At 34.8% G+C, this 27,167-nt stretch overlaps 2 protein-coding genes across 11 annotated transcripts; one reads left to right on the forward strand and one right to left on the reverse strand.

Moving 5' to 3' along the window:
* The first annotated feature begins 206 nt into the window (after window positions 1–206).
* On the forward strand, window positions 207–24,342 carry LOC306885468 (adenylyl cyclase-associated protein 2-like). 10 transcript variants are annotated; one of them, XM_079441997.1, is made up of 14 exons: window positions 228–336; window positions 4,251–4,381; window positions 5,211–5,311; window positions 9,756–9,833; window positions 15,012–15,155; window positions 15,516–15,572; window positions 15,701–15,786; window positions 16,071–16,176; window positions 19,424–19,601; window positions 19,682–19,857; window positions 21,564–21,687; window positions 21,779–21,861; window positions 22,283–22,426; window positions 22,652–24,342. In XM_079441997.1, exons 2-14 carry the CDS (start codon window positions 4,261–4,263, stop codon window positions 22,733–22,735), a joined length of 1,482 nt encoding a protein of 493 aa, XP_079298123.1. In that variant the 5' UTR covers window positions 228–336; window positions 4,251–4,260; the 3' UTR covers window positions 22,736–24,342. The 10 variants fall into 10 exon arrangements, 9 of the variants coding, with proteins under 9 accessions (XP_079298127.1, XP_079298128.1, XP_079298126.1 ...); XR_013785542.1 differs by having other exon boundaries at window positions 233–347; window positions 19,421–19,601; window positions 21,564–21,683; XM_079441995.1 differs by having other exon boundaries at window positions 233–347; window positions 19,421–19,601.
* Window positions 24,343–24,599: 257 nt separating this feature from the next.
* On the reverse strand, window positions 24,600–27,119 carry LOC306885574 (uncharacterized protein). Its single transcript, XM_079442190.1, has 3 exons — window positions 26,794–27,119; window positions 26,487–26,643; window positions 24,600–26,153 (listed from the first exon to the last, which is right to left on the reverse strand). Exons 1-3 carry the CDS (start codon window positions 26,896–26,898, stop codon window positions 25,153–25,155), a joined length of 1,263 nt encoding a protein of 420 aa, XP_079298316.1. The 5' UTR covers window positions 26,899–27,119; the 3' UTR covers window positions 24,600–25,152.
* Between the last annotated feature and the right edge of the window lie 48 nt (window positions 27,120–27,167).

Raw genomic sequence — 27,167 nt, forward strand, 5'->3', positions numbered from 1 at the left:
ATAGAAAAACACCTTCTGAAATTCATTTAGTGTCATTCAGTCTCATATTTTCATATTTACTGAATAGGTGGTTGCTATTCTTTCAGAATATATTTTCAAGATGTCCTTAGAAACCTTCTCAGTCTATCTGGCTCACTGCTCTATCTAGGCATCTTGATGTAACCTTTCTCTGATTCATCCTTCCCAAATACGGAAGTCCCGGAAGCGGCTGCCCAAGGCTCAGTTGAGTGACAGCAGGAGAACGCCGGGGACGCCAGGACCAGACCTCCATAGCCGAAACACATCTCGCTTTTTCGAAAGAAAGCGTGAGAGTAAACCCCGGATCCCTTGTCAGAGGTAATATTTGGGTAAGAATGACTCTGTCTCTGTCATGTTATGATTCCAGGTCGTTAGCGGGACGTTTTTGGTCGCGCTCTGAGCGGGTGGGAGGGTCTCATGGAAACGTGCGCGTTTTTGTGTTTGGAGACACGCGCATTGTGCTGGCATGCATTTGGTTTGAGCTTGCACGATTTTTAGGTTGCAGCAGTGGTGTGTTGGTGTCTGAGGGCAGGGTGCCTTATCTTTTCACTAATTGCAGGATCTGTCGTTGACATATCAGCGCGTGCAGGCGTCTGCTGCCTGTGGGATAGAGATGACGAGACAGGCTAGTTACTTTAGCTCTGTTAGACATGCGCTACATTTCAAGTGATGCTGGCTAGTAGCAATTCTTATATGATAATATAAGATCGAAGGCTTGTATATTGGCTAGATTTCAGAACAATTAATATTCCTTTAATAAATGTATTCCTTTATAAAATGTTTTCATAATTTTGAATAGTATTTTATATAACATTATGTGACCCTGGTCCACAAAACCAGTCATAAGTAGCTTGGGGAGGCTATATTTGTAGCAATAGCCAACAATACATTGTATGGATCAAAATGATAAATTTTTCTTTTATGCCAAAAAGCATTAGGATATTAAGTAAAGATCATGCTCCATGAAGATATTTTGTAAATTTCCTGCCGTAAATATATCACAACTTAGTTTTTGATTAGTAATATGCATTGCCAAGAACTTAGTTTTGGACAAATTTATAGGCGATTTTCTTAATATTGTGATGTTTTTTGCACCCTCAGATTCCAGAATTTCAAATAGTTGTATCTCAGTCAAATATTGTCCTACCCTAACAAACCATACATCAATGGAAAGCTTATTTATTCAGAAAATTGAACATCTCAATTTCCAAAAATTGTCCCTTATTAGCAAAATTTCAAAGCTTTGTTTCAAGAAAGCATTTGTGCAGTTGTATTATTTATTACAAAATATAAAAACTAAAATATTATCCAATATAAAAACATAATATAAAATATAAAAATGTTTAAATACTACTACCAATGCTTTTAATGCTTGCACTATATTAAATATGTATAGAAGTTATTTTTAATACAAATAGTATGCATTGGGGTCATGTTGTGATGATTTTGTTTAAACCAGAATCAGAACCAGAATAAGATTTATTGCCATGTTTACTTAAACAAGCAAGGAATTTTGGAGATTTATGCAAAAAATGAAATATAAATATATATGGACACAAAAGACAAGATTAGCCAAAATTATGCATGTACTAAATAATCCATATACAGATATGATTATGCAAGGGAATGTTAATAACAAAAGTGAAATTCAGTTTTCGCCAGGATGTCGCAACTCCCAACTTTTTGGGAGATGGTCATTACATATTGTCGCCCCTCTTTATAAAACATTCCTATACCCCTGGTTATTCAAACATGGTACATGATGTAAATGACATAGATGCACAAACCATATTTCTTCAGAATATCCTCCAGACAGCCCATGAAAATATTATTAGTATCTATATTGTCCCTATATAATGTCTTGAGAAGTTACAGATGTCCATATTTTTTTTAAATTCAGTATGCAATCAGGGTGTTATTTGAAAGGATGTCACACTGGCATTCAAGGCATTTGCTTTGAAATGTTTATTAGCACAAGAGCTCAGACCTTCAGTCTCCTTCTCTCCCCTGTATCCGGGTAAAGCATTGCTCTGCATTTAGTGTCTGAGAATAGACATTCAGAAATAGATAAGAGTGCCTAGTAACTGCATCACTCCTGAAATATTAGTTCAGCATTTATCATGTTTAATGGCAGACTAACCACACAAAGGCCACCAGGTTGAAACAATAGTATTTGATTTGACAAAGGCCTACTAGATATAATTTTTTAGCCTATAATGCCGAGCACTGTGCTCAAGTCATGTAGCCAGCACTGGTTAGATGATCTCTACTTAAGCCGGAGGTTTGGTGCCATGTGTTTTAGAAACGACTCTTTCTGTGTCACAAGCTCAGGGCTTATTCTTCCTCTCTGAAAAGCTCAACTGAGGCCCAGGTCAGGCATTTGGCAGGGCCTAGAGAATTCTCTAGAGAGATAACAAGATGACGTGAGCGTTTCCACACTGGTTCACTATTAATTACTGCTGACGTGTGTCACAGAGAGAGTGGTTCTTTTGGAAGCTACATGTTAAATGCAGCAAATACGGCTCTTTTGTTGTCTATTCTCTCTTTAATGTGCAAGTGAATGAATCAGTGTGGTGTGCTGTTAGCTCCTCACTGCTATTGTATGATGATGAAGGTGGTCAGGTTATAAGTTGATAATATTGTTTGCAGATTGTGCTCATTTGCATTTCTCAGTTGAATCGGAATAATTGTTTAAATGTGTGTACATTATACTCCTTCACATATTCACAATATAGATTCTTATTTGCTCTGTTTAGCTTCTTGTAAACCCACCAATGCATTCACAATGCTTTTAATAAATAATAGAAAAAATAGTATTGAGTATGATAGTCAAGTTTGCTGTCTTAATAGGTAACAGTGATCACAAAGAAGTTACTGACAGATGTGATTATTATTGTTCAGTGATATGAACAAAATTGGAGGATCAAATTCCACTTCTTTCCTCTAATAAGTATGATGATGATGACAAGCTGTTTATTAGACTTCAAATAGCATTAGATTTCATTTCTGCCAAATTTTATTTCATCTGTTTAATTTCATATATGCAGATGTTAGCCAAAACGATTTGAAATAGTGAAATATTTGATACTTTACCTGATACGTTATTGCTTTTTTGAAAGTGTATGTGTGTATATGTATATGTCACACACTTGTTTCACTATCCTTGTGAGGACTTCCATAGGCATAATGGTTTTTGTACTGTACAGACCGTATATTCTATTGCCCTACACCTACCCTACACCTAAACTTAGCCCTCACAGGAGACTTTTTGCATTTTTAGATTTTCAAAAAACTTCATTCTGTGTGATTTATGAGCTTGTTTACCCGTGGGGACCTCAATTTAGGTCCCCACCGTGACACAAGTCCCCATGAGTCTGTGTGTATTCAGTCCCCACCGGTATATAAAAACAGGTACACACACTTTAAGACAGTTTGATGTAATGAATAGTTTTTAATGAATTTTTAATTACTAAAGGTCAGAAATGAAAGCTGAATGAAGCAGGTGTAATGACTGATTTGATGTATTGTTTGATTAATAATGACTAAATTACTAATAATGACTAAAACATTTCAAATATAGAACAGAATTTGTATTTGCTGATCAGGTGCTCAGATGGTGGATGAAACATGTCGATAGCAACAATATTTATGGTTTGTACTGTATTCTGGTTGAGTTCTTTTTAAAAAGGTTTTAATTTGGGGATAATAAACATGTTATGTAATGAAATAGTTTAGTGATAAACTGCTGATTTTGGACTGTTGACAGCACAGTTTGTGGCCTCTTGACGCTGTCATAACTGAATTGACTGTTACATTCTTGTTAGCAGATGAGTATTGAGGTGTGGTCATGTGGACGGCTGCCAGGGAACTCTCCACGCCTTCATATACTCACAGTGTGTGTGCGCTAGATTTGCAGAAAGCCAGTTTTAGCTGCTTTATCATTTTTTATAATATATTAATATTATTGTAATAATACTATTTTGGATAGTGGATGTTATGATGGCAGTGTCTGGCATCACTGGCAGACTCCAAGAAAGTCAATAAAACATTCCTCATAATTATTGTTTTCATGTTTCTCTGGGATACCTTCTGTCGTTTGACCGTTCCAGGGAGCAGACAGTGTTTTATTGAACAGACTGGTACTCAGGTCATGAAGTCCCAACAAATCAAACAGCTTTCATAGGCCATTACGGCCATTTAGCACAGACCAAGAGTTTGCTCTGTTTCTCCAGGACTGTTGACATGGAAGCACTGGTTGAGCGTCTGGAGCAGGCAGTAATTCGTCTGGAGGCGGTGGCGGTTAAACTGCAGAACTGTCCTGGGGGTTTGGTCAACGGAGACATCAGCAGCATTATCAACGGAGGTACCATAAGTACAGCAGATCCTGACAGCAGTTCTGAATTATTCAATATTAATAGTTTGTATTTATAAAACATAAAATGCTGTTGTGGTCTGTTTTGATGAGTCCACAGGGCATTGTCTGTACAGATTATCTTAAGGAGAAGACCTCTGACTTTTAGGGGATTTTTTTTCTTCATGGGAAAAATATTCTCATAGGAACAGCATTAGCCTTGGCAAACTGCAATGTCTGAAATGTATAATGGGTATGGATGCCAGTGAATGGGAGTTCTGAACTCTATCTTCTGCTTCCTCCCGTCTCTAGTTTGTGTGTGCAATTCAATGTTTTCACAGTTTAGTTTAAAATCAGTTTAGTTTTTTCAAATTGTTCCACTTGAGTTATTGGTTCTGTAATAAGTGATTTAAATAGTGGCTTTATTACTAATAATAACAATAACATTAATACTAATCATAATGATACTACTAATAACAAGGATAATCATTTTTATATTAATTCTTATTTTCAGCAATAAGATTTTTGTTGTTGTTGTTATTTTATTTTAGTCATTTTTGTGTCAAATATCTTAAAAACAACAAATAAATTATACACTGTAAATTGGATTTGCATATCATGTATTCAATTTAAACCCATCTGCTTGTCTTAAAAAAGAATATAGTTGAACTCTATATTATATTGTCTTGTCAAAAATCTCAAAATCCCCAACAATGAATGGCATTTCAAAGCATCTTCCGTTGGATGTGTTGCTCGTTCTGTTTATTTTGTTGAATTGATTTTGTTTATTAAATTCTATTGAATAAATTCTGTTTTGTTGATATCTCTCTTTGATTTTAAGGTGAATCCGAAAGCATGGAGGCGTTCGACCATTTGCTGAGTGGTTCAGTGTCTGAATATTTGAGGACCAGCACAGCTATTGGTGGAGATGTGGCTAAGCATGTAAGTGCAAGCATTAGTGAATGTCAATGCAGATTTGACAGAGAGACAGCCAGGAATTCTGACAGAAGATGAGCAGAGGTAGATAATATAAGAGTGAAGTCATTCTCCTAAGAGCTCTTAGTTTATAGTACCAAATGACTGCACAGACTCACAGACGTCCAACCGTCAGCCCAACAGTACAGCTGCTGAGGGAGCTCACAGCTGTTGCTTTCCAGGTTCACATAACTCTGCTATATTTGACAATTGGCTTTGTGCTCTTCTGTTTCCCTGCAGCTTAGTTAAATCCATTCACATCATAACAAATGGAAAATGTTTTATTATAATCTGAAAGCAGGTGTTTGAAAAATGGAAAAAGTGAAGGAAGAACAGCATTTGTTTGTCTAAAGCGTATTTACAGAGACAACTCAGCTTGTTTAAACTGCTTCTTATTTTTGCTGCAGCAATGAAGTGCTGTATTAGTGTCTTGTTGGACTGGAAAATTACTGTTTTGCTGTGTTATTTTATTAAGAGAGGTTATATTAACTTCTGGATTGTTATAAAATTCTATAAAATATTTCAAAAAAGAGTAATGAGTAATAAAAAAAACACATCTGATGGTGTTTTTTCGAAATACAGCATTGTTTAGCAGTTTAGGTTGGTAAGAGTTATGTTGATCAAGGGTGTTGACCAAAAATACAGTAAAACTAATATTGTGAAATATTATTACAATTTAAAGTAACAATTTTATAGTGTAATATATATATTTTTAAATGTTGTTTATTCCTGTGATTCATTCTAATATGCTGCTTTGGAGCTCAAGAAACATGTCTTCTTATAGTCAATGTTGAAAACGTTTTTTCTGCTTAATATTAATGTGGAAACTGTGATGCATTTTTTTCAGGATAATTTGATGAACAGAAAGTTCAAAAGAACAGCATTTATAAATAAATAATTATAAATGCCTTTATTGTGACTTTATTTAGTTAATGCATCACTGCTGAATAAAAGTATCCATTTTTTTTCACGGTAATAGTTTCTTTCAAATACCGAAACTTTTGAACTGTAGTGTATCTTAAAGCTCACTCTTGCTGCTTAGAAATTTCGAGATCTCAACAATGTCACACTGTTTTCAGATTTGTCAAAATACAAAAATCTGCAATCAAGTCTAAAATTTCAATATGAACTAAAAAAAAATTCTCATCAGTCTCTTGACCAAGCTATTGGCAATTGACAATAATTTTATAATTACATAAACATTTAGCTAAAATGTGACCCTGGACCACAAAACCAATTCGACAAGACCGACAATTTTTCGAAACTGAGATTTATACATCATCCTAAAGCTGAATAAATAATCTTTCCATTGATGTATGTTTGTTAGGATCGGACAATATTTGGCTGAGATGCAACTATTTGAAAATCTGGAATCTGAGGGTGCAAAAAAATCTAACTACCGGTATTGAGAAAATGACCTTTAAAGTTGTCCAAATGAAGTTCTTGGCAATGCATATTACTAATCAAAAATGAAGTTTTAATATATTTATGGTAGGAAATTTACAAAATATCTTAATGGAACATGATCTTTACTTAATATCCTAATGATTTTTGGCATAAAAGAAAAATCAATAATTTTGACCCATACAGTGTATTTTTGGCTATTGCTACAAATATACCCCAGCGACTTAAGACTGGTTTTGTGGTCCAGGGTCACAAATGTCCTGGTCATTATCTTCATCAGAATTAATGTGCATTTGCTCCACAAGAGCCCTTACCATCAATTATTTGTCAGCAAGTACTTCTGTCCCATCTGTCCTAACACAAGGTACTTTTCAAGTTGACGGCCTGCAAACAATATCTGAAATGTTAGGGCTTCTTTTTGACTCACAGTACATAACGGTCTGTATGACTTACATTTCATGTCCAGTCGCTACCGATTGGTAACTAAAGAACTGCTTGAGAAATGAGGCGCTGGACAATGTACTTAGTGTACACAGAGGCACAGTGGCTCATTCTAGTGATGGAATGTAATATTATGAGAAGAGGGAGAGAGGACGGGTGAAAAGAGCAGAAAGAAAGTGGGAGAAGGATGTATGTGTCCTCTTTGTTAACACTGGAATTCTCCTCAAGCTCAACTCAGAGAGGAAACATTTCTCTTTTGGTCTAATAAGAGATGAGAAATGTCTCTTTGACCATGTGTGTGTGCGGGATCTTTTGCTCAGTGAAAAAAAGAGACTGTCTGTTTGTGGGAACTTATCATGTTCTGTAGGTCTGCGTGGAAGTGGTCTTTTGGGGGGTTTTCAAATTTTTTAACACCAACAACGTCCTGATGTGATGATCCCCTAAGGACTCTCTTCCTAAAATATAAAGGTGGCTGTATATTTTCACCTATACAAACCCATTGATAGTGTGTAAAATAGTAAGTTTAGTGTAAATAAAGACAACTTGTCATTTAAAAACATAAATAATTGGCATTTTTTAAAAATGTTTTACAATATAATCTAGAAAATATTATATTTTCTATATCTATTTAAATAATACTATATAATAAACTATTTATTTCAATAGTATGCAGTATAAAAAAAGTCAGGGGTCAGTAAGATTTGTTTTCATTGCTCTTAAGATTCCAAGAAATTACAAATAAATGGTTACCACAAAAATATTACACCACACTGTTATCAACATGATTATAATAAGAAATGTTTCTTGAGCACTAAATCAGCATATGAGAATGATTTCTGAAGGATCATGTGACACTGAAGAATGGAGTAATGACTGCTCAAAATTCAGATTTGCATCACAGGAAGAATTAAAGTAGAATTAAATTGTAATAATATTTCACAATATTACTGTTATTACTTTATTTTTGGTCAAATAAATGTATAGCGAGCATAAGCGACTTCTGTCAAAAACATTAAAAAATCATTCAAACCTTGAAAGATGTACATAATACTACGTATTATAATACTTAATAAATAAAAATATATATTTTTTCTTTACCCAATATTAGAATCTTAGAGGAACATCTTCAGTTTAATTTATGCCTTTGTATTGAAATGTGCAATCAAACACCCAGATTGAAACATGACATGTTTATATATGTGAAACTGTAATAAACTACAGTATGATTGCACCGTTATTGTGTTTCCGTTCAAATTGGCATCAAACGTTTTAAAAGAGTTCTAGAAAGTGATTGCATACAATATTCCTTTCTCCTCTGCCACACACTCCTGGTCTGAGCCTGATTGCCTTGATTTAACCGGGAGTCACGCAGAGGTGACCTTTTGAGCCTGAAAGTGTGGGAATTACCGATGATAAATCCCGTGAAGTGTCTTTACCTCGAAAGGCAACATTCACCAATCTAAGTTTCTCATCAGTGCTGAAAGAGATGGGCTGGGAGAGGGTTTTATCTCCTATAGTCAGCTCCTTTTAAGGTAAAACAGACCTCTGGCTTTCCCCATGTTCTGCGAGAGGAAGCCTTTTCCTAAATGTAGGATTTGCCTCAATTTGTGTCTATGTGCGTGTGCAGCAGAGGGTTCAGTTCTAACCAATTAGGTTTTACTTCATTTAGGTGCCTCTCTAACTTTGGTACTTTATGTCCCCAAGGTTGATTTTTATATAGCAGAACTTTTTATTATATAAAGGTCAGATTAAAACTAGCTTCAGATCTTTCTATACCTTGCTTTCATAATTAATTTTTGCTGCTTCTCAAATACCCTTTATGGATGTTGTTTGATCATTGTCCTAGAACCAGACTTTAACTCTTAAAATCCATCCTAAAAATATTTTCACATTCTAAATAAATATTATGATTAATAATATGGTTAATTAGAAAACAGAGTGAAAAAAAAAAAAAAAAAAAAAGATTGAATTTAATTGAATTTCAAAATGTTTTGGGTGAACATTATATTAAAGCAAAAAAAAGGTAAATATCACTTGTGAACAGAATATATTTATATATTTACATTAATGTGTTTTATACATTTATTATTTAGGTTTCACATATTTATCAAAAGAAAGTTATTGTGAGGTTTTCAATTAAAAAAATTCCTTTGTACGCTGTAAAAAAAAAAAGTTGTTTCAACTTAAAATAATTTGTTGCCCTGCTGACTTAAAGCTTTTAGTTACTCAATGTTAATTTAAGGGACAACTGCAATATTTTAGTTGATTTAAACTAAAACTTTTAAGTCAGCGGGGGTAACAAATTATTTTAAGTTGAAACAACAATTTTTTTTTTTTACAGTGTAAAATTATTCAAAACATGCAAAATCATAATTTTATTGTGAGTATACATAAAATGTTAGGTGAAAACTAGCCTTGGCAAGACAAAGGAACAAAAATGTTTACAAAAAATGTTTTTACAAAAATGTTCATAATGTAGTTCCACCACAAAATGCTATTAAGTACAATACTATTACAAATATATAATAAATAAATTTGTTGTTGCTTGAATTTTTTTATCCAACAGGCAGAGATGGTGAGCAATGCCCTTCAGGTCCAGCGTGCTTTCCTCAAAATGGCCATGACACACAAGGAGCCGGCAAAGGTATAACCAAACCAATATATCTGCATATGATTTCATACATTTAAACTAGATGTAACCTTACAATGTAACATTTCACAGATTTATGGTCATGAAGTAATTCAGGGATACCCAATACTGCTCTTAGAGGCCCACTGTCCTGAAGATTTTAGCTCCAACCTCAATTAAACAGACCTGAACCAGCAAATCAATGTATTACTATGCATACTAGAAACTTCCAGGTAAGTGTGTTGAGGCAAGTTGGAACTAAACTCTGTAGGACAGTGGCCCTCTAGGACACCCCTGAAGTAACCACTTGCATTGAAGCACTGTTAGCACATTTCACACTACAGTGTTTGTCATATTTAAAGCACCATAATAACAATGTTTAGCTTGACTAAAAGTGTCTCTTCAGCAAATGACCCATATGACTCTTGAGTCTGTGCAGTCTCAACAGATGTCTACCTGCAATTTAAAGTTGCGACAAAACGGATGTCTGATCAGATCACCAATGGATCCTCTGCAGTGAATGGGTGCCGTCAGAATGAGAGTTCAAACAGCTGATAAAAACAACACAGTAATCCACACGACTCTAGTCCATCAATGAATGTCTTGTGAAGCAAAAAGCTGTTTAAAAAATAAATTAATTTAAACATTTTAACATTAAAATGTCACTTCTGACTAAAATACAAAAAGTCTTACAATCAATAATAACACTTCCTCCAATGAAAAAGTCAATCCTCTGTTGTCCTCTTTCATCAATATCCACCTACATATTTGTTTAAAACTGTTTTAGAGTGTTTCACTTGTTAATCAGTCAATTTTTTCATTGGAGAAAGCAATATTATAGAAAGAGGACTCTTATATATTTTAGCCAGAAGCAATGGTTTAAAGTTAAAATGTCTTGATGATTTTGTTTATTACCAACCAGCAGATTTTCCCTGCATGAGGTTATTGTGATGTTTTCATCAGTTATTTGGAATCTCATTCTGACGGCACCTATTCACTGTAGAGCAGTGCTTCCCAAACCTGTCCTGGAGGACCCCTAGCCCTGCGCATTTTGTATGTCTCCCTTATCTAACACACCTGATTCAACTCATCAGCTCATTAGTAGAGGCTGCAAGACATGAATTGGGTGTTTCTGATAAGGGAGACATACAAAATATGCAGGGCAGGGGGGCCTCCAGGACAGGTTTGGGAAGCACTGCTGTAGAGGATCCATTGGTGAGCAATTAATGTGATGCAAAACATTTCAAAATCTGTTCCGATGAAGAAACAAACTCATCTACATCTTGAATGTCCTGAGGGTGAGTAAATTTGCACAAAATTTTAATTTTGGGGTTAACTGTTCCTTTAAGGGTGATATAAATTCAGTGCTTTTCAACATAAAAGCTGTGTTCCGCTTAATGCCGACCTCTTACTCTCCTCCATACTATTCTGAGCAATGTGGTCAGCCATGCGATTACGGTTTCTGTTCACATAGGGATTACCTCTCCCGTTTTAAAAAATGCCAATGTGACACATTCCCAATGCATTCACACAGTAGCCAGGGGGAAGTGCAGGGGGCCAGCGTGATGTCATGTCATCGGACTTTGGTTCACATTGCCCAAACAGGAAGAAGATCTCAGACCAAAGGCTATTGGGCGAAAGTAGGATGGAGAATCAAACAGTGGATAATAAACACACAAGTGGTAGGAAAAGCACTGTAGCAGGACTGTTTGTGATATTTAGTGTGTTTTTCTGTTTTTTTATTTTGATTTTAAAAGTGATTAATTTGAACACAGATTCAATATTTATTGCACTCAATGCGATTAACCAACTGAGGGCCAAATCTCTGATCTGTATGTGACAAACTAATGGCCATTGGCAGAAAATCCCACGAAGCAAGATGTTTCTCTTGCACCGTTTGCACAACAGACATAAATTATACCTTAAATCGTGTGACTTGTTATGGAGAATTGTGCTATTCCTTTTCTAAGCAGACCTAATGCTTATTAAAATGATCCTATAAAAAATCCTATAGACTTTCATTGAGGAATAACAACCTAGCAGTAACAATCTTGCATTGTAGTGGTTATAACTAACACTTAAATAAAAACAAATCGCCACAACAGCATCGGTCAAATGCATTGGTGAGGGGAGGAGGGTATTTCTGCAAATGGAATCCCACAAATCTGAATGGAAAAACACTCAACCAGAATTGCTAAGAAAATACTGGCGACTATCTCTGTAGTACTCTACTATACATGCATTCGCACCAGCTCAGCTTCACAATAATTCTCAAATACGTAATAATTTTTTCAGTTTTTTCATATATAAATATATCCTACAAACATTTTCTCGCTCACACACACTATGTTTAGCCATTGTTCCTCTCCATCAGTAGTGTGAAGTGCGTGTAGCTCCCAGGAGGGATGCTGGACAGTTGCCCTAAACCTCTGGCTTTTCTCTCTCTCTGTATATGTGTGTGTGGGACTGTGCTTGCATTCTGTGGCTTTTTATGGGCATGTTCTATATTTGAGCCGGTGTGTGTCTGTGGCCCAGGTCACGTGACAGGCCTGTCGCTCGGTGAGGAGTGTTTGTGTGGCCTGTAGACCGCAGCTGTTTCTCTCTAATTCCTCTTATAACAGAGTTGTTCACAGTCAAAATGCATCGCACCGTGACTGACCATGATGTCTGTTCAGAGGATATTTATCCAGATCTTAAATTCTGAAGATATTTTAAGCAAATTGTAGCTTCCATAGTTCATAAAGTAAATGTGTGTCCAATTATTTATCTATAAATTTATTTAAATTAAATTACAATTATTTAATTTAAATTAAAGCGTAGTATGTAGTTTAAATATATTTCAGTTGATTTTCTTATATGCAATCAATTAAATATCTGGAGTTATTTTATTTACTTTATTTAAATTAAATTTTATATTATTTAAATACATTCAAATATATTTATAAAATCACTTTATACATACATACACATATATATATATATATATATATATATATATATATATATATATATATATATATATATATATATATAATATGTGTATATATATATATATATATATATATATATATATATATATATATATATAACACACATAGTGTATTCCAATGTGAAGCAATGCTTTCTTGCCGTGTAATTCATAATCTGTCGAGAAAGCTCTTAGCTTTGGCTCCATTCATAGCACAGAGATAGGCAGGCTATTTCTGTCCTTCTCCGTGGTTAAGCATGATGGGAAGGGAAGTTCAGAATGATTCTGGAAAGGTACTTGTACTTCGGACAGCGCCTTAACAAGGGCTGTAATGTCCGAGTATGGAAGAAAGAGGCGCCTTTGTTCACAGAAATGAAAATCATGTGCATGTTGTTATGGGAGGAATTTATGTAAATACGGTTTTGCTCTCTTTTGCTCCCCCTTGCTCTTTATCGCTTTGTGTCACACTCACACATATACAAACTCAAGTCACAACAACCCTCGACAGTTTGACCTTGTTGACACCAAAAACCAATGATGAGTCACATTCAACCACAAAACGCGTAAATATAGATGAAAAAATACACAGTGTGGCAACATACTGTTTAAACACACACCGTCTGCCTTGTTTGTTTATCTCTCACTTATTTGATGAGGTTGAAGTCAGGTCAACTGTGATTTCTTGTAATTTGCACATGAACACAAGTTCAGCCTAAGCTGATGAGTCTGACTGAAAACGAAGTGGTATTTGACTGGAAGAAGTGGTATTTTTAGTTCAGAGAAGTCAGTCGTTCTCACCGAGTTCTTGTGAAATGGACTGAAATGGTGGACATGGCAACTGATTGAACACAAGCATAAATATAAAAACGTTAATTTAACAAAAGGAAACAGTGTGTTCCCTCTCCCCCTTGTTCAGAGGTAAACTATAAACATCAGCACAGGACAGGGCCTTACAAGGCGAGGGGGATCTCCCCATCACGGGCTGGAATGCTGAGTGGGAGGGAGGTGAAGCTCGCTGGACGTTTCTTTGGAAAAAACGGTCCCACTATTAACAGTGTGCTTTGGGTGCCTCAGGCTCTGTGTTTTTCTCTGTGCTTGCAGAAAAGGCCCAATGAAATCAAAATGGTACTTACTGTGCAGTAGCTTTTTCTCTGTTTGTTTAGTTTTAAGATACACTGTAGTGCTAATAGATAGTCTTTGGGTGCGGTCACATTTACTCTCGTTAGGCACATTTTTTTGGGGGGAAATCTAGTCATTTCAATAGGAAACTACACGATTGGAAATTTCACTTAAGGCTGAGAGCTTTCCCTAGACAGATTTCGCAGTGGTTTTGAATTGGCCATGCAGCAAACAATCATCAGAAAGGTGTGTGAGTTGTCACTTCTTTCCCTTTAGCCTTGAGGGACAGTTCACAGTGTTGCATACATTGTTACACTACTGCCGAAAGACTATTGCCCATGAAATTTTAAAGATTCAGGTTGGCCTATACAGATTTTACAATCAGATGCTTTCTAAAATGAAAAATGTTCCTATTCCAATACCACATGCAGCTGACTAGCATGCTAGTAATTAAATATGTGCAGTGATATTTTAGTATTTTCATATACTATGATGGTGTTCATTAATATTTTGAATTAGCTTTTATTTGTATATTTTTTTATTTTAATTTGTTTTAGTTTCTATATCTGTCTGTCTACTTTTAATTTTTATTTATTTCACACACACACACACACACACACACACACGTGTGTGTGCTGCCCAACTTTCAATAGGAAATACATCCAAACAAGAAGGAAATTTATGCATACATCCTTTTAGAGTCTTTAATAGAAGAGGTTGAAACTCTACAGTGGTATACAGCACAAAATCTCCTTTTGATCATCTTTGAGATTTGTTATGAAGGCTGAGCTCAGAGTTAATTGAATTATTAGTCTAAGTTGATTGAAAAGTAAGGGATAGATATTTTATGAATGGATGTTTTCTCACAGTTGATGTTGTTTTAAATGAAATTACTAAAATGGCAAATTACTGTATTTAAATGGTTTATTAGAGCCTGCAAGACAATTATCACTATTAGTATTGCTCACACATCTTCAGAAGTTCTAACCGTAAGTACATTTTTTAAATGAACTTGGTCTGTTTTATGCACAACTCAGACTGTTTGATGTTTCACAAATGAAGCTTAACTTTAGATTGATGGCATTCCTGCTTTTATTCCCAATCAGACAGAGATGGCTGACCTCCTTAGACCCCTCTCTGACCAGATCCAGGAGGTACAGAATTTCCGGGAGAAGAACCGAGGCAGCAGCCTGTTCAACCACCTGTCTGCCGTGAGCGAGAGCATCCCCGCTCTGGGCTGGGTGGCTGTGGTGAGCCGTTCTTAGTCTTAGCACTGTGGTGCAGTCTAGTCACCAACTTCCTTTATACAAATACCTGGGTTGGCTCATGCATCTTACTGTTAAGACTGCACATTTAGAAACAGTCATGGCTTGATGCTAGTGATGAAAGCCCACCAAATAAACTTCAAACAATATCCATTCCGTCCATTGGGCATATTTTCTTTGATTGTGACAACCGAACAACCTTACACAAACCATCTGAGTCATCGGTGAGAGGACCACCAAACTGATATTTGGATTTTGTATTTATTTTCTATTATGTAAACTCTTCTGATGTCTTCATGCTGTGGATGGCTGTATCTAATCACTGCAATGTGAATTTGGACTAAGACTGATCTGGACTATATCATTTTCTGCTTTAAACTACCGCTGATGTTTACAACGAAGGTTCAAAGCTTAAGTTTGAGTGCTTTCCTTGAAATTGATCCTTTTTTTCTATGCTTACTATTTATTTTTATTAGTACATAAGCTTCTTTGGCCATCTTTTGACCCTTTGTTGTCTTGCTCTGTCACAGTGTCAGAAACCAGGGCCATATGTGAAGGAGATGAACGATGCTGCAATGTTCTACACAAACAGAGTCCTGAAAGAGTACAAAGACACGTTAGTGCATTAGGGTTTTTTTATTTATTTATTTAGTTCATATCAGGCCAGTTTATGTTCATGTGAAACCCTTACATGGTATTGTGATAATGATTACCATAGTCATGTATAATGGTGTTTATCTGCTACTTGAAGAATCTTCAAGTAATACCATGATATTACTTTTTGTTAATGTACTTACACACACAGTAAATTTCCCTCACAATAATGTTATACATGAAAATGATTTATTTTTCACTTGAACAATGCCATTGAACATTTTTTTGTGTCTCTGCTGACCCCAGTGACCCCTGTCATATTGAGTGGGTTCGTTCCTATCTGAGCATCTGGACTGAACTTCAGACCTACATAAAAGAACACCACACCACTGGACTCGTCTGGAACAAGACTGTAAGTGAGACTTTCATTTGGAAACTTTTCATATATTCAAGATGTATGGTGTGCATATTCTTTTTCAAATTGTACAATTAGAACAGCTGATGTTGGCACTCAAAACTCTACATTTATAAAGAAATCTGTCATTTTCAAAGACGTAAACATTTGCAATGCTAGATATTGTGTTTCCATTTCAAATGAGGAAAAATTGAAACTGCAATACAGAAAAGCATATTTTCCATTTTTAGTCTTACAGAGGCTGGTTGCATGCAGAGTAATTTCAGATGATTAACAGCTATACTGTGTACATCTATCTAGATAACTAGTACAGTTATATTTATGATTGCCAGCCTTGGAAATTCATCTCTTCCAGCTAGGGATGAATAGTATATTGGTACTACATCACTTATTGCCATACCGAAGTTAGAGAATTTTTTTATTTATCAGTATCAGTCGATATTGCATATTTAATTGTTCATGCTAATTTCCCCTATAATTTTACATTTAGATAACCTTTTCTGTCATCTAGCACTCGCTTAATGTTAATCTTTAAAAACACTAATAATTTAAAAACACTGTTAAATGTAATCTTTAGCAAATATTGTACATTATAATGTTGTGATGCCTAAATTAAAAACAATTATTTAGAGTTTGATGTATGAGTTTATTCTAAGAATTGAATCTATGTACACTATTGTTCAAAAGTTTGGAAAGAAATTAAGACTTTTTTTCAGTTAGGATGTATTCAATGTGACAGTAAAGTGACAGTAAAGATATTTATGTTACAAAAGATTTTTGAACTTTATATTCATCAAACACTCTAAAAAAAATGGTGCTATATAGCACTAAAAGTGGTTCTTGGCTCTTAATCATAGGGGAACCACTTTTGGTGCTATATAGCACCATATCTTCAAAGGTGCTATACAGCATCTTTGTCAAATGGTGCTATGTAGAACCGTAAGAGGTGCCATATTGCACTGTATTTCGTCAACATAAATGGTGCTAAACAGCACCAACAGTGGTTCTTTGGCTCGTAAAGAACCTTTAATGGGGCTTAACAGGTTCTTTGTACGGCAGTGGTGCTATAGCACTTTAATCACCCCAAAGAACCACTGAAGAACCATACAGGAGCTTAACAGGTTCTGTATATGGTAGTAGTGCCAAAGAACCGGTGAAGAACCACTGAAGCACCCAGATTTGGTGCACTGCAGCACCAAAAGTGGTTCCCCTATGATTACGAGCCAAAGAACCACTTTTAGTGCTATATAGCACCATTTTTTTAGAGTGAAGGAGAAGGAAAATCTTACCAAACCCAAACATTTGAGAATTTTTTTCTTTTACTGGCTTTAACTTGACTGATAATACGCAGCAATGTGTCAGGTTACAAAGTGTTTTTAGTTTTTTTTTTTTGCTTTCATAAAACAGCTTCATACTACTTTTATGCCTTTGAAAGAATTCACAGTTATCCCTTTAAGTAGTTGTGGGATTTTTGGAGATGTTAAATCTTGTCTGTCTCGGGGTGAAATAATGTGTGTGTCAAACAGAAACCTGAGAGCTCAGTGACTGTGTGTCAGCTGTCCCTCCTGCCGTGAGGGCTCTAAGTGTATGTGGAGGACTGTATGGCGTGGACAGGTGGTCATCTGGGTCTTTTTGCATGGGGGGTTTACCATAGAAATGCCCCCAACAAAAGCCTAGTGTGTCTCTGGCTTACACACCTGCTCTCACACACACTCCTCGTAATTCAACCTCGCTTCTCATGTATTCCACATTATACCTCTCCTTTGAATTCATTTACTTCTGTATATCCTCACACATCAGGCACAATTAAACTCCTGCATCACTATGTATTTTTCTGCCGTGCTTCTCCACTTCCTCTAACAGTTTAAGTAGCTTTGCCTTTTGACCTCTTCAAGAGGCAATGACCTTTAGGGTCAGAGTTTGGGTTGCCCAACTGTTTAACCTATGCTGAACATCAGCACAAGTATTGGGATTAGAAGTGTGTGTGTGTTTGTACAAGACAGGAAAAGATGAGTGTGCAACAGTTGTTTAAGCCAGTTTAAGTGTTGAAGTGGGAACCGTGTGCAACTGTCAATGGCAGCTGTGCTGACAATATAAAACAGGCGAAAGTGTGCCGGCAGGGTCACACAATAGCCAACTGTGCCACACTGATCTGTTCTTTTACTTTAATAAGAGTATCCCAGTTGTGCCAGAAACACATGGACTGATATGAACTGCTTTCAAAAGATTATTGAATTAACCATATAGCAATATATTTTCCTAAAGAGACATTTGGTAACACTTTACAATAAGGCGTCATTTGTTAACACTAGTTAATGTGTTAACTAACATGAACAAACAATGAACAATACATTTATTACACCTTTTATTAATCTTTGTTAATGTTAGTTAATAACAATATAGTTGTTCATTGTTTATGTTCACAGTGCATTACCTAATGTTAGCAAACACAACTTGTGATTTTAATAATGGATTACTAAATACTGAAATTAACATTAACTAGATTAATAAATCCTGTAGAAGTATTGTTCATTCTTAGTTCATGTTAACTAATATAGTTAACTAATGAACCTTTCACTGCATATTTTGATTTATATTATTTTTATAGAATTTAATATAATATTATATAAATGTATAATTTATATAAATGTATAATTTGTGTGGATAAAGATTTGAACACACCTACTCATTATTACTCAGTTTTCCATTTTTCTTATAGTCGTAATAATCATAATTTTATATATATAATAAAATAACAGTAATATTTTAATAATAAAATATTTAAATAATAGTAAAATACACCTTAACAAACTAATTTCATGTATTTACACCTTTAGAATAAAAAGTCTTTAATATCATGAGAAATATTGATTTAATTAAGTGAAACAATGATTTTTGCCATTTAAACTCCTCTTTAAAGCTTAAAAAAATATACTCGATTTTTTTTTTTTTATGGAGGTCACCTTGGTTTTTGAACTTTTAATCACCAAACCCTGCAGACTCAATCCATTGCCTCTTACGCCCCCCACTGGATAGAACGACCATTGCAGTGAATTCATCAACATCACTGTTACAATGTTTTTAACCATTTTATAAAAGTGTTGAGGCTGTGGATCGAAAGCCATACTGTGAATTCTATGACATGAATATTGTGTTTTAGTTTTGTTTTTAATGTTTTTCCCATTCTTGGAATGAGCATATTAGTTTTCAGCTTCTCAGAGACTAACTCTGATGTTCTTAGCAGGGTCCTGTAGCCACTCCCGCACTGTTCAGTGCTTCTTCTGGTGGTCCTTGCCCTCCTCCTCCTCCACCACCAGGTCCTCCTCCGATGTTCATGGATGACAGCCCCAAACCCGAGGACACAGCAGCCCAGCACTCAGCTCTGTTTACACAGCTCAACCAGGGAGCGGCCATCACTAAAGGTGGGCAGGAGAACACCGTCAGACAACAAAATACTATACCGCCTTTAAAACTGGCATCAGGTGATGTGTTCTGCCTCCAGGTTTGAAGCATGTGTCTGACGAGCAGAAGACCCATAAGAACCCTAACTTGCGCTCTCAGGGAGGGAGGACACACCAGGGATCTCCAGCTAAAAGTCAGAACCCCAGCTCGTCTGCCTGTGCACCTGCCAAAAAACATTCCCCCGTGCTGGAGCTGGAAGGAAAGAAGTGGAGGGTGGTAGGTGCCCACACCACATGAACTGGCATGTGTCTGAATGTGTCCAGCATTAAATCATACTACTTTTAATCGAATTTATCCCACAATGCAATAAATTTCTTAATTTTAAGTCAATGTCATTAACTAAGCCATTTAGTTATATCTTGAAAATAAAAATGCAAATGAACAATTTAGCAAATAAATTTATCATGTTATGATGTTATCATTTTTTTTTTCAGTTCACTTGTATAATAACTTAAAATTGTTGGTTTGCATTTTTTATTTTCAAGACTAAATGCTGCTTGCTAAATTAAACATGCAATATGCTGAGGCTGTGACAATGTAGAATACTACTGTTAATACTGTATCATACTAGAGTTTTTATTGATTTACATGCTATTTCTAAAGCATTGAAGGCAGTATATAGCACTTTAAGCAGTACAAATAGATTATTTATATATAATAAGGTCTGATGCAATGGGAAAATATTACATTATTCTTATTGCACAGCTCCAAGCAAAACTAGATTCACATTGGTCAATTGTCGTTCTGCTAATGTTTATATACATGTCTTATTATTATTATTTAAATAAAATAGCATTGTGATATTATTATATTATACAATTTTCTCAATAGAAATACATTTAGTGAAGCCTAAAAATTATATATAAATAATCATTCTCAGTGGCATTGAAATTATTTAAAAATGGGAGAGATTCACTAAGCTAATTATTTTATTATATTATTATTTAGCATAGTTAGCATTTGCTAATGTGTATATAAATGTCTTATTATTATTTAAGTAATATAGCATTGTGATATTATTATTATTATTATTATTATTATTATACAATTGTCTCAATAGAAATACCTAAAAGCCTAAATATTATGTATAAATAATCATTCTCAGTGGCACAGAAATGATTTAAAAATAGAAGAGATTCATTAAACTAATTATTTTATTATATTATTTAGCATAGTGGTAATTATTATTATATTATAGTTAGTGCTGTCAAATGATTAATCGTGATTAATCGCATCCAAAATAAAGTTTTTGTTTATATAATATATGTATGTGTACTGTGTATATTTATTATGTGTATATATATATATATATATAAATACACACACATAGAGTACATATTTTTTAAATATTTACATGCATATATGTATATTCTTATATTTTAGATTATATAAAGAAATATTTAATAAATAAACATAACATATACATGCATGCATGTGTTTGTATGTATATATACATAATAAATATACAGAGTCCACACACATATATTATGTAAACAAAAACTGTTCTTTTGGATGCGATTCATCGTTTGACAGCACTAATTATAGTATATTATTAATAATATTTGATATATAATACAAAATATATGATAAATATTACTACTAATAATAATAATACTTTGCATAGTGGTTATTATTATCATTGTTGTTATTTTTTATTAATATTATGCCATCAGAGCCTAAATGTTTTATATAAAATAATCATTTTTATTTGCATAGGATTCATTTAAAAGTGGAAGAGATTCATGTAGGTAGGCATCTCCCAAAAAGTGGGTTGGATGAATGTAGATATGTATTAAAACGTTGACACTCGCCACACACTTGTAAACTAAGCTACCGTACCCTGCACTTGTAGTGAGACGCTATTGATTTACAATTCCTACAGCATGTGTTTAGTGGATCTATTGTGTGTATTTGTCCTGTAGGAGCACCAGGAGAAGTCTCATGACCTGGTGATAGAGGAGACAGAGCTCCGACAGGTGGTTTATGTCTTTAGCTGTAGCAACTCCACACTCCAGATCAAGGGCAAAGTCAACTCCATCATAGTAGGTAAGAGGAGCTCCTCATAACACCAGCTGCTCTTATTCAGTAACGTTATCTCCTGCTCACGCCTGGCAAATGTCTGCCTCTCTCCTCACAGATAACTGTAAGAAGCTCGGACTCGTGTTTGACAATGTGGTGGGCATCGTTGAGATCATCAACTCCAGAGACATTCGGCTTCAGGTTAGATGTAAATGTTTGTGCATAACAAGTTGTAGGCTGAAGTGTTTTGATCTGTGCGCGATCTGTACTCAGGGTTGTTATCGTAAAAGAGAATGTGTTAGCATAATGTATGTGCATGAATTATGGTCATAACTGCCAGAATCAATAAAGAATATCATAATCAACACAACTATGAATGTTAAATAACATTGTGGTATGCATGTGCTGACACTGAAGAGGTGTTAATGGACATAAATACACACTCATACATCAAACTTCAGATTTTTAGCTGCTACATGCTTTTATAGCAAGAATTACTAATAAGTTAATACATAATATTGTCAAATTCGTCAACCACATATAGTATTGTTCAGAAGTTTTGGATCATTTTAATGTATTTTGTTACCTGTGAACAACACACAACTTGTTTTTGGCCTTTCAGGTAACGGGAAAAGTTCCTACTATTTCCATTAACAAGACTGAGGGGTGCCATGTCTACTTGAGCAAGGATTCACTTGACTGTGAGATTGTCAGTGCCAAGAGCTCTGAGATGAACGTCCTCGTTCCCGAAGGAGAAGATGATTATGTAAGTTTATTTACACTTGAAATATTTACCAGGAGAGCAAGCATAACCTTTCATTTTAACCAAATAACTTTCTTAATACATTGTCATGTACCAAAGTAACGGTGTTCTATTCCAGAGATTTGACCTGCTTTACATTCAAATATGAGAGAAAATCTGTCATCAGCCTTATAGGTTGAGGCATTGTTTATACATTATTTGACTTATATCTTCTTATGTATTCAACAGAGGGAGTTTCCAATCCCAGAGCAGTTTAAAACCGTTTGGGACGGCTCCAGCCTTGTGACAGAGCCCACAAAGATTACTGGTTGATTCCTTTTTCAGCTCGTCATCGCTTTCCTCCTACCCAGAATTCTTCATGCACTTTCACTGCATCACACTGTTAGTGGAGACGGAAGAATTCATACATTGTGGTTGTGAGAGTTAAGCCCCGTTCACATCAAGCACTATAAAGATAACGATATTAGCGTCCACACCAGCGAACGCTATCGTCTGTTTATTCTAAGCGCACATGCGTCTGCCGCTTTAAATTCTCGAGCACATTATAGCAGATGTTTCTCCTTAATTAAACGGCAATAAAAATACATATACATATATTAATTATTATACATTAAAAGTAATTACACATGATGGCACCATTATGTGTGAATATGGGATTTGTTTTTAGATAGCAATTACATGTTTACTTATTCCTATGACAATATACATATATTACTTCAAAAAATGCATTAATTTATTAAAGTATGAATTTTGTTTGTTTGTTTTTGTCTTTTTTGACATTATCAAGTACTTGGTGTTGATGTCATAAATTCTCATGTTAAATACATTTTTCAAAATATTATGACTATATTTAGCTTTAACTTGTTTTGATGGAGAAACCCGTTCTTTATGTTTTGTGGAGTCACATTTGACACATCCTACAGATTACAGGTCCCAGTTTCAGTTCATAACATTTTCTTCTGCACAAAAAACTAAACAAAAACATGTTTATTTGGGAAGGTAAACTTGTATCTTCAGGCTTTGGACACAGAATATGTGCAATCAAGAGCAGAGGAGAAAAATCAACGGCTATTTTACAATCAAACCTCTTTTTATTCTATGAGTGTGATAAATGGTCTTTGTTCTGCGAATGAATGAGTGCCTTTAGGGGAATTTTTTTTTTTTATAAGATTTTATATTATTTCAATATAGTCAATATTGCTTAATTTTATCACTCTATATTTGATTTATAATCTCAGACTATAATTGACAGGCACCACGTCATTTGACACCATCAGGATAGTAAGGACGTGTGCTGTGTTATAACATTAAGTAAATATTGTAGTTCATGTCCAAAATAGTTTCCTAGATGTTCTCACTTCGCACTCACATATTTACATTGCTTGTAAATTTACATGCTTTAAATGTTTCTTCAACGGGAAGGTCTTGAACACTTCAGCTCATTTTGAATGTATGCCAACATGTGTTAATATGTAGCATTTTTCAGTCCATAAAAGGGAATCATGTTACATTTGCTTGGTCAGTAAACAGTTGACATTTAACTAAACGATGTAATGCACATTAATAAATTATGCTTAAACAAAGTAGAACGTGTACGCTGTATTAAATCAAAGCATTTAATTTACCAAAGCATTTTCATGTTACCATGTCAACTTGATCAAATAAAGTAATTGTGGACTCACTACATTTATTTGTATTATTTTTTTGGCCTTTTTACCATTTTCTGATTAAGCTTTATAAAGATTAGTTGTTCAAAAATTAGAGCTGTCAAAGTTAAAATGTGCACTTAAGATATTAATTACATTTAGCATCATTTTTTTCTTTTTTTTACAATTTCTTTCTAAAGAATGATCAGGAATCAGATTGTATTTATTGTACTGGCAATACAAGTTTTTAACAGTAATAAAAAACTAATCTGCAAAAACGTTCTGTGAAAAAAACCCATGTTTAAATTTTGCTTTAGTACAAGAAAAATATAAGAGTTAATTCACTATAAAAATGGTTATCTAATTTTGTTGTACTTCTAATATCTCACTTAATATTTTTCACACACAGTATAAATGTTTTTTTTTTATATACATGAAAATGCCTTTATATTTTAGGAAGGGGTCCCTTACAAGGGGATCATTACATTTGGGAGTAAATGGCATTTATTATAAATGCATGAAAAATGAGTGAATTTGTCAGCACATGGCTCTTTAATGAAACTCATAGATTCTGCCCCTGACAGCAAGTTTAAACAGAGCAGCAATGGGGAATCATCAACTTGGCAAATGAGAACAGAACGTGAAGTATTCACCTTGCTCCATGCTGGTAATTTAAAGCACTACAAAACATAAATTAATTTAAAATGATAGAGCTTTAAACTCAAATGTACTCCGCTTGTACAATGTTTAATGTGACATATGTCATGTCCTACTTTAAAATATACAGATTCTACAAGCACACCTTAAATAATTCACCATACAGAGACAGTAAAAGCTTCATGGTGCCATCTGCTGGCAAGCAGTGAATCTTTATAAAACATTACACAACAAACATCATTTTTTGGATTTATTTGTACTTGTACAAATGTTCATTTTTTTAATTGAATGTTCATTTAAATTTTCAAATATTTTAATTTATTACAACTTTTAAAAAATCAAGAGTTTCAAAATTTTAAGAAAGAAAATCAATTTAAAAAACACTTCAAATTCTGTGTTCTTGTGGTATTTAGCATCTGTTTCTGGCTAATGCTTGATGACCACATTTCCCTCTGAGTCTTGGGTGAAAAGCACCTCTGGCTCTAGATCTGATGATTCCTCCTCTTTTTCTAAAGAAGCAGCAGATGGACTATTCCCATAATTTTTGCCCACAGATAAATTGCTCTGGTCTCTTTGTGGGCTCCTTGAGTGCTGGTCACGATGAGCAATCACACAGAAGCCCTCTGAGTCCTGAGTAAACAGCGTAGCAAAAGTTTCTCCAACCGTCTCAGTGTTTGCAAATTCCTTACCTGATTGTTTTTGGGGAAAAGTGTATTTCTCCTTTAACCTGCATTTAGCTGGACTGGAAATTAGATGGCGTTTAAAAGGCGATGTTGGAGCATTTTTAATAGGTGATGCAGGCCAGCTATTCTCTTTCCCAATCTGTTTCATGGGTGATGCCTTATTTTTGAGCCAAGACTGCTCCTGACTTTTATTCGTATTCACAGAAGCACTCAATCGTTTGTGGTTTTCATTGACAGGCCTAGAAGTTAAGATAGACCCCTTAACTGAGGCCTTCTGATCTCTTAAATCATGTTTGTCCGTGTGTTTAGGACTTCGAGACTTAAGGAAATGCTTATGTGCATCTTCAGAAGACTTCCAGACCATTGGATTATAATGCTCCGGGGAATCCTCATGAAAGAAAGTCTCACTTTCAGGAACTGTCTGATTTGGATATTCATTTGAAGCTTCTTTATTCCAATATTCTTGTGTCTCTAACACATTTTCTGTATAATGGACATGTCTCCTTTTTATAGGTGGTTCTTTTTCCTCTGGCTCAGTTCCGCATATTAAATGGAGAAAAGACTGTTCTTTTTTGTCCTTGGCTGACAATCTTTCAAAATGTTCATCACAGTGCACCTCAGATATTTGACTGGTTGACTCTGTAGATGGCTCCAAAGTCACATCATGTTTCCGTTTGGCCCCGGTGTGTGCCTCTGTGTGCATGGAACTGGACAACCCAGAATGAGCCGCACTTGGCTTAGGGTCTGGGCAAACAAATTTCAGTCAGAAAAGGACAAAAGGTAATTATTGTAAGTTATAATTACCTTTTAGTTAAATAAAGTTATTATTTAGCTTTAACAGTTTATCATCACATTAAAGGTATATACAGTGCCCTCCATAAGTATTGGAACAGTAAAGACAAAATTGCTCTGTTGCTGTGGAATCAAGACATTTGCAAATATGATTAGAAGATGAATATGAGACAAATCTACAGAATGTCACATTTTATAACTGGGTGATTCAACACACATATTAGAAGTTATCATATCACGTAATCTAAAACAGTTATAGTATGAAACAACTCTGGAATATCTCACCTCTGGATTTGGGTGAAAAGAAGGTTGATATAGTGCTTTGTCTAGTAACAGGCATGTTGAGTTTGGTCTGAGTGAAGCTGAGTGCGACTGCCACACTGTATCCCCCTGATCTCGCAAGTGGGGTCAGTAATTTGGATACTGGACGGGTCAGCTGTTTCTGTAAACATGTAAAAATCTATCTTTTATAGATCCCTTCATATTTCATGTAGCGTTATTTTTTTCTTACCAAAAAAAGATATATATTTCCAGTTCACTTCAAAGGTTAGATTTGGTCTAATATATTAAATTAGAATTCAGATGTTGTTACCTGTTGTTTTTTTTCTTTTAATTCTTTTGTGTCGAGCCATATTCCACACTCTTCTTCTTTAGCTGAAGCTGCAGGTTTCACTTTAGTGTTCTTTGTGGATTTCATTGTTTACCAATCAATCTCACACTCGAATAACCAGCCTCTCTTTATATACGGGACAAACAATTCCCTGCAACGCTCACAGTCTCATAACAAACAAAGCTAAAAATCGATATTAACATTTACAAAGTTATACTTTCGTTATTTAGAAACAGTTTCCCGAGCTCTGTTCACTGTAGCTGTCTAGTTATTCCCGCGCGCGTATTCAAAGACACTCTCGGGTTGCCAGGTATTCTTGTGAATAACCGACAAATCACTTCTGTTATATTAATAGC

The sequence above is a fragment of the Barbus barbus genome (assembly GCF_936440315.1).
Source record: "Barbus barbus genome assembly, chromosome: 19".
Classification (NCBI taxonomy): Eukaryota; Metazoa; Chordata; class Actinopteri; order Cypriniformes; family Cyprinidae; genus Barbus; species Barbus barbus.

What these genes read in the sequence shown, in the direction of transcription:
- LOC306885468 (XM_079441995.1), top strand. Translation starts at nt 4,261, where the DNA reads ATGGAAGCACTGGTTGAGCGTCTGGAGCAGGCAGTAATTCGTCTGGAG. An exon ending in CGCTGATGTTTACAACGAAG is followed by an intron (nt 15,573 to 15,700) that starts GTTCAAAGCTTA and finishes GCTCTGTCACAG; the next exon opens with TGTCAGAAACCAGGGCCATA. An exon ending in AGTCAACTCCATCATAGTAG is followed by an intron (nt 21,688 to 21,778) that starts GTAAGAGGAGCT and finishes CTCTCCTCACAG; the next exon opens with ATAACTGTAAGAAGCTCGGA.
- LOC306885574 (XM_079442190.1), bottom strand. Translation starts at nt 26,898, where the DNA reads ATGAAATCCACAAAGAACACTAAAGTGAAACCTGCAGCTTCAGCTAAA. An exon ending in TAAAAGAAAAAAAACAACAG is followed by an intron (nt 26,644 to 26,793) that starts GTAACAACATCT and finishes ACATGTTTACAG; the next exon opens with AAACAGCTGACCCGTCCAGT. An exon ending in CTTTTCACCCAAATCCAGAG is followed by an intron (nt 26,154 to 26,486) that starts GTGAGATATTCC and finishes TTGTTTGCCCAG; the next exon opens with ACCCTAAGCCAAGTGCGGCT.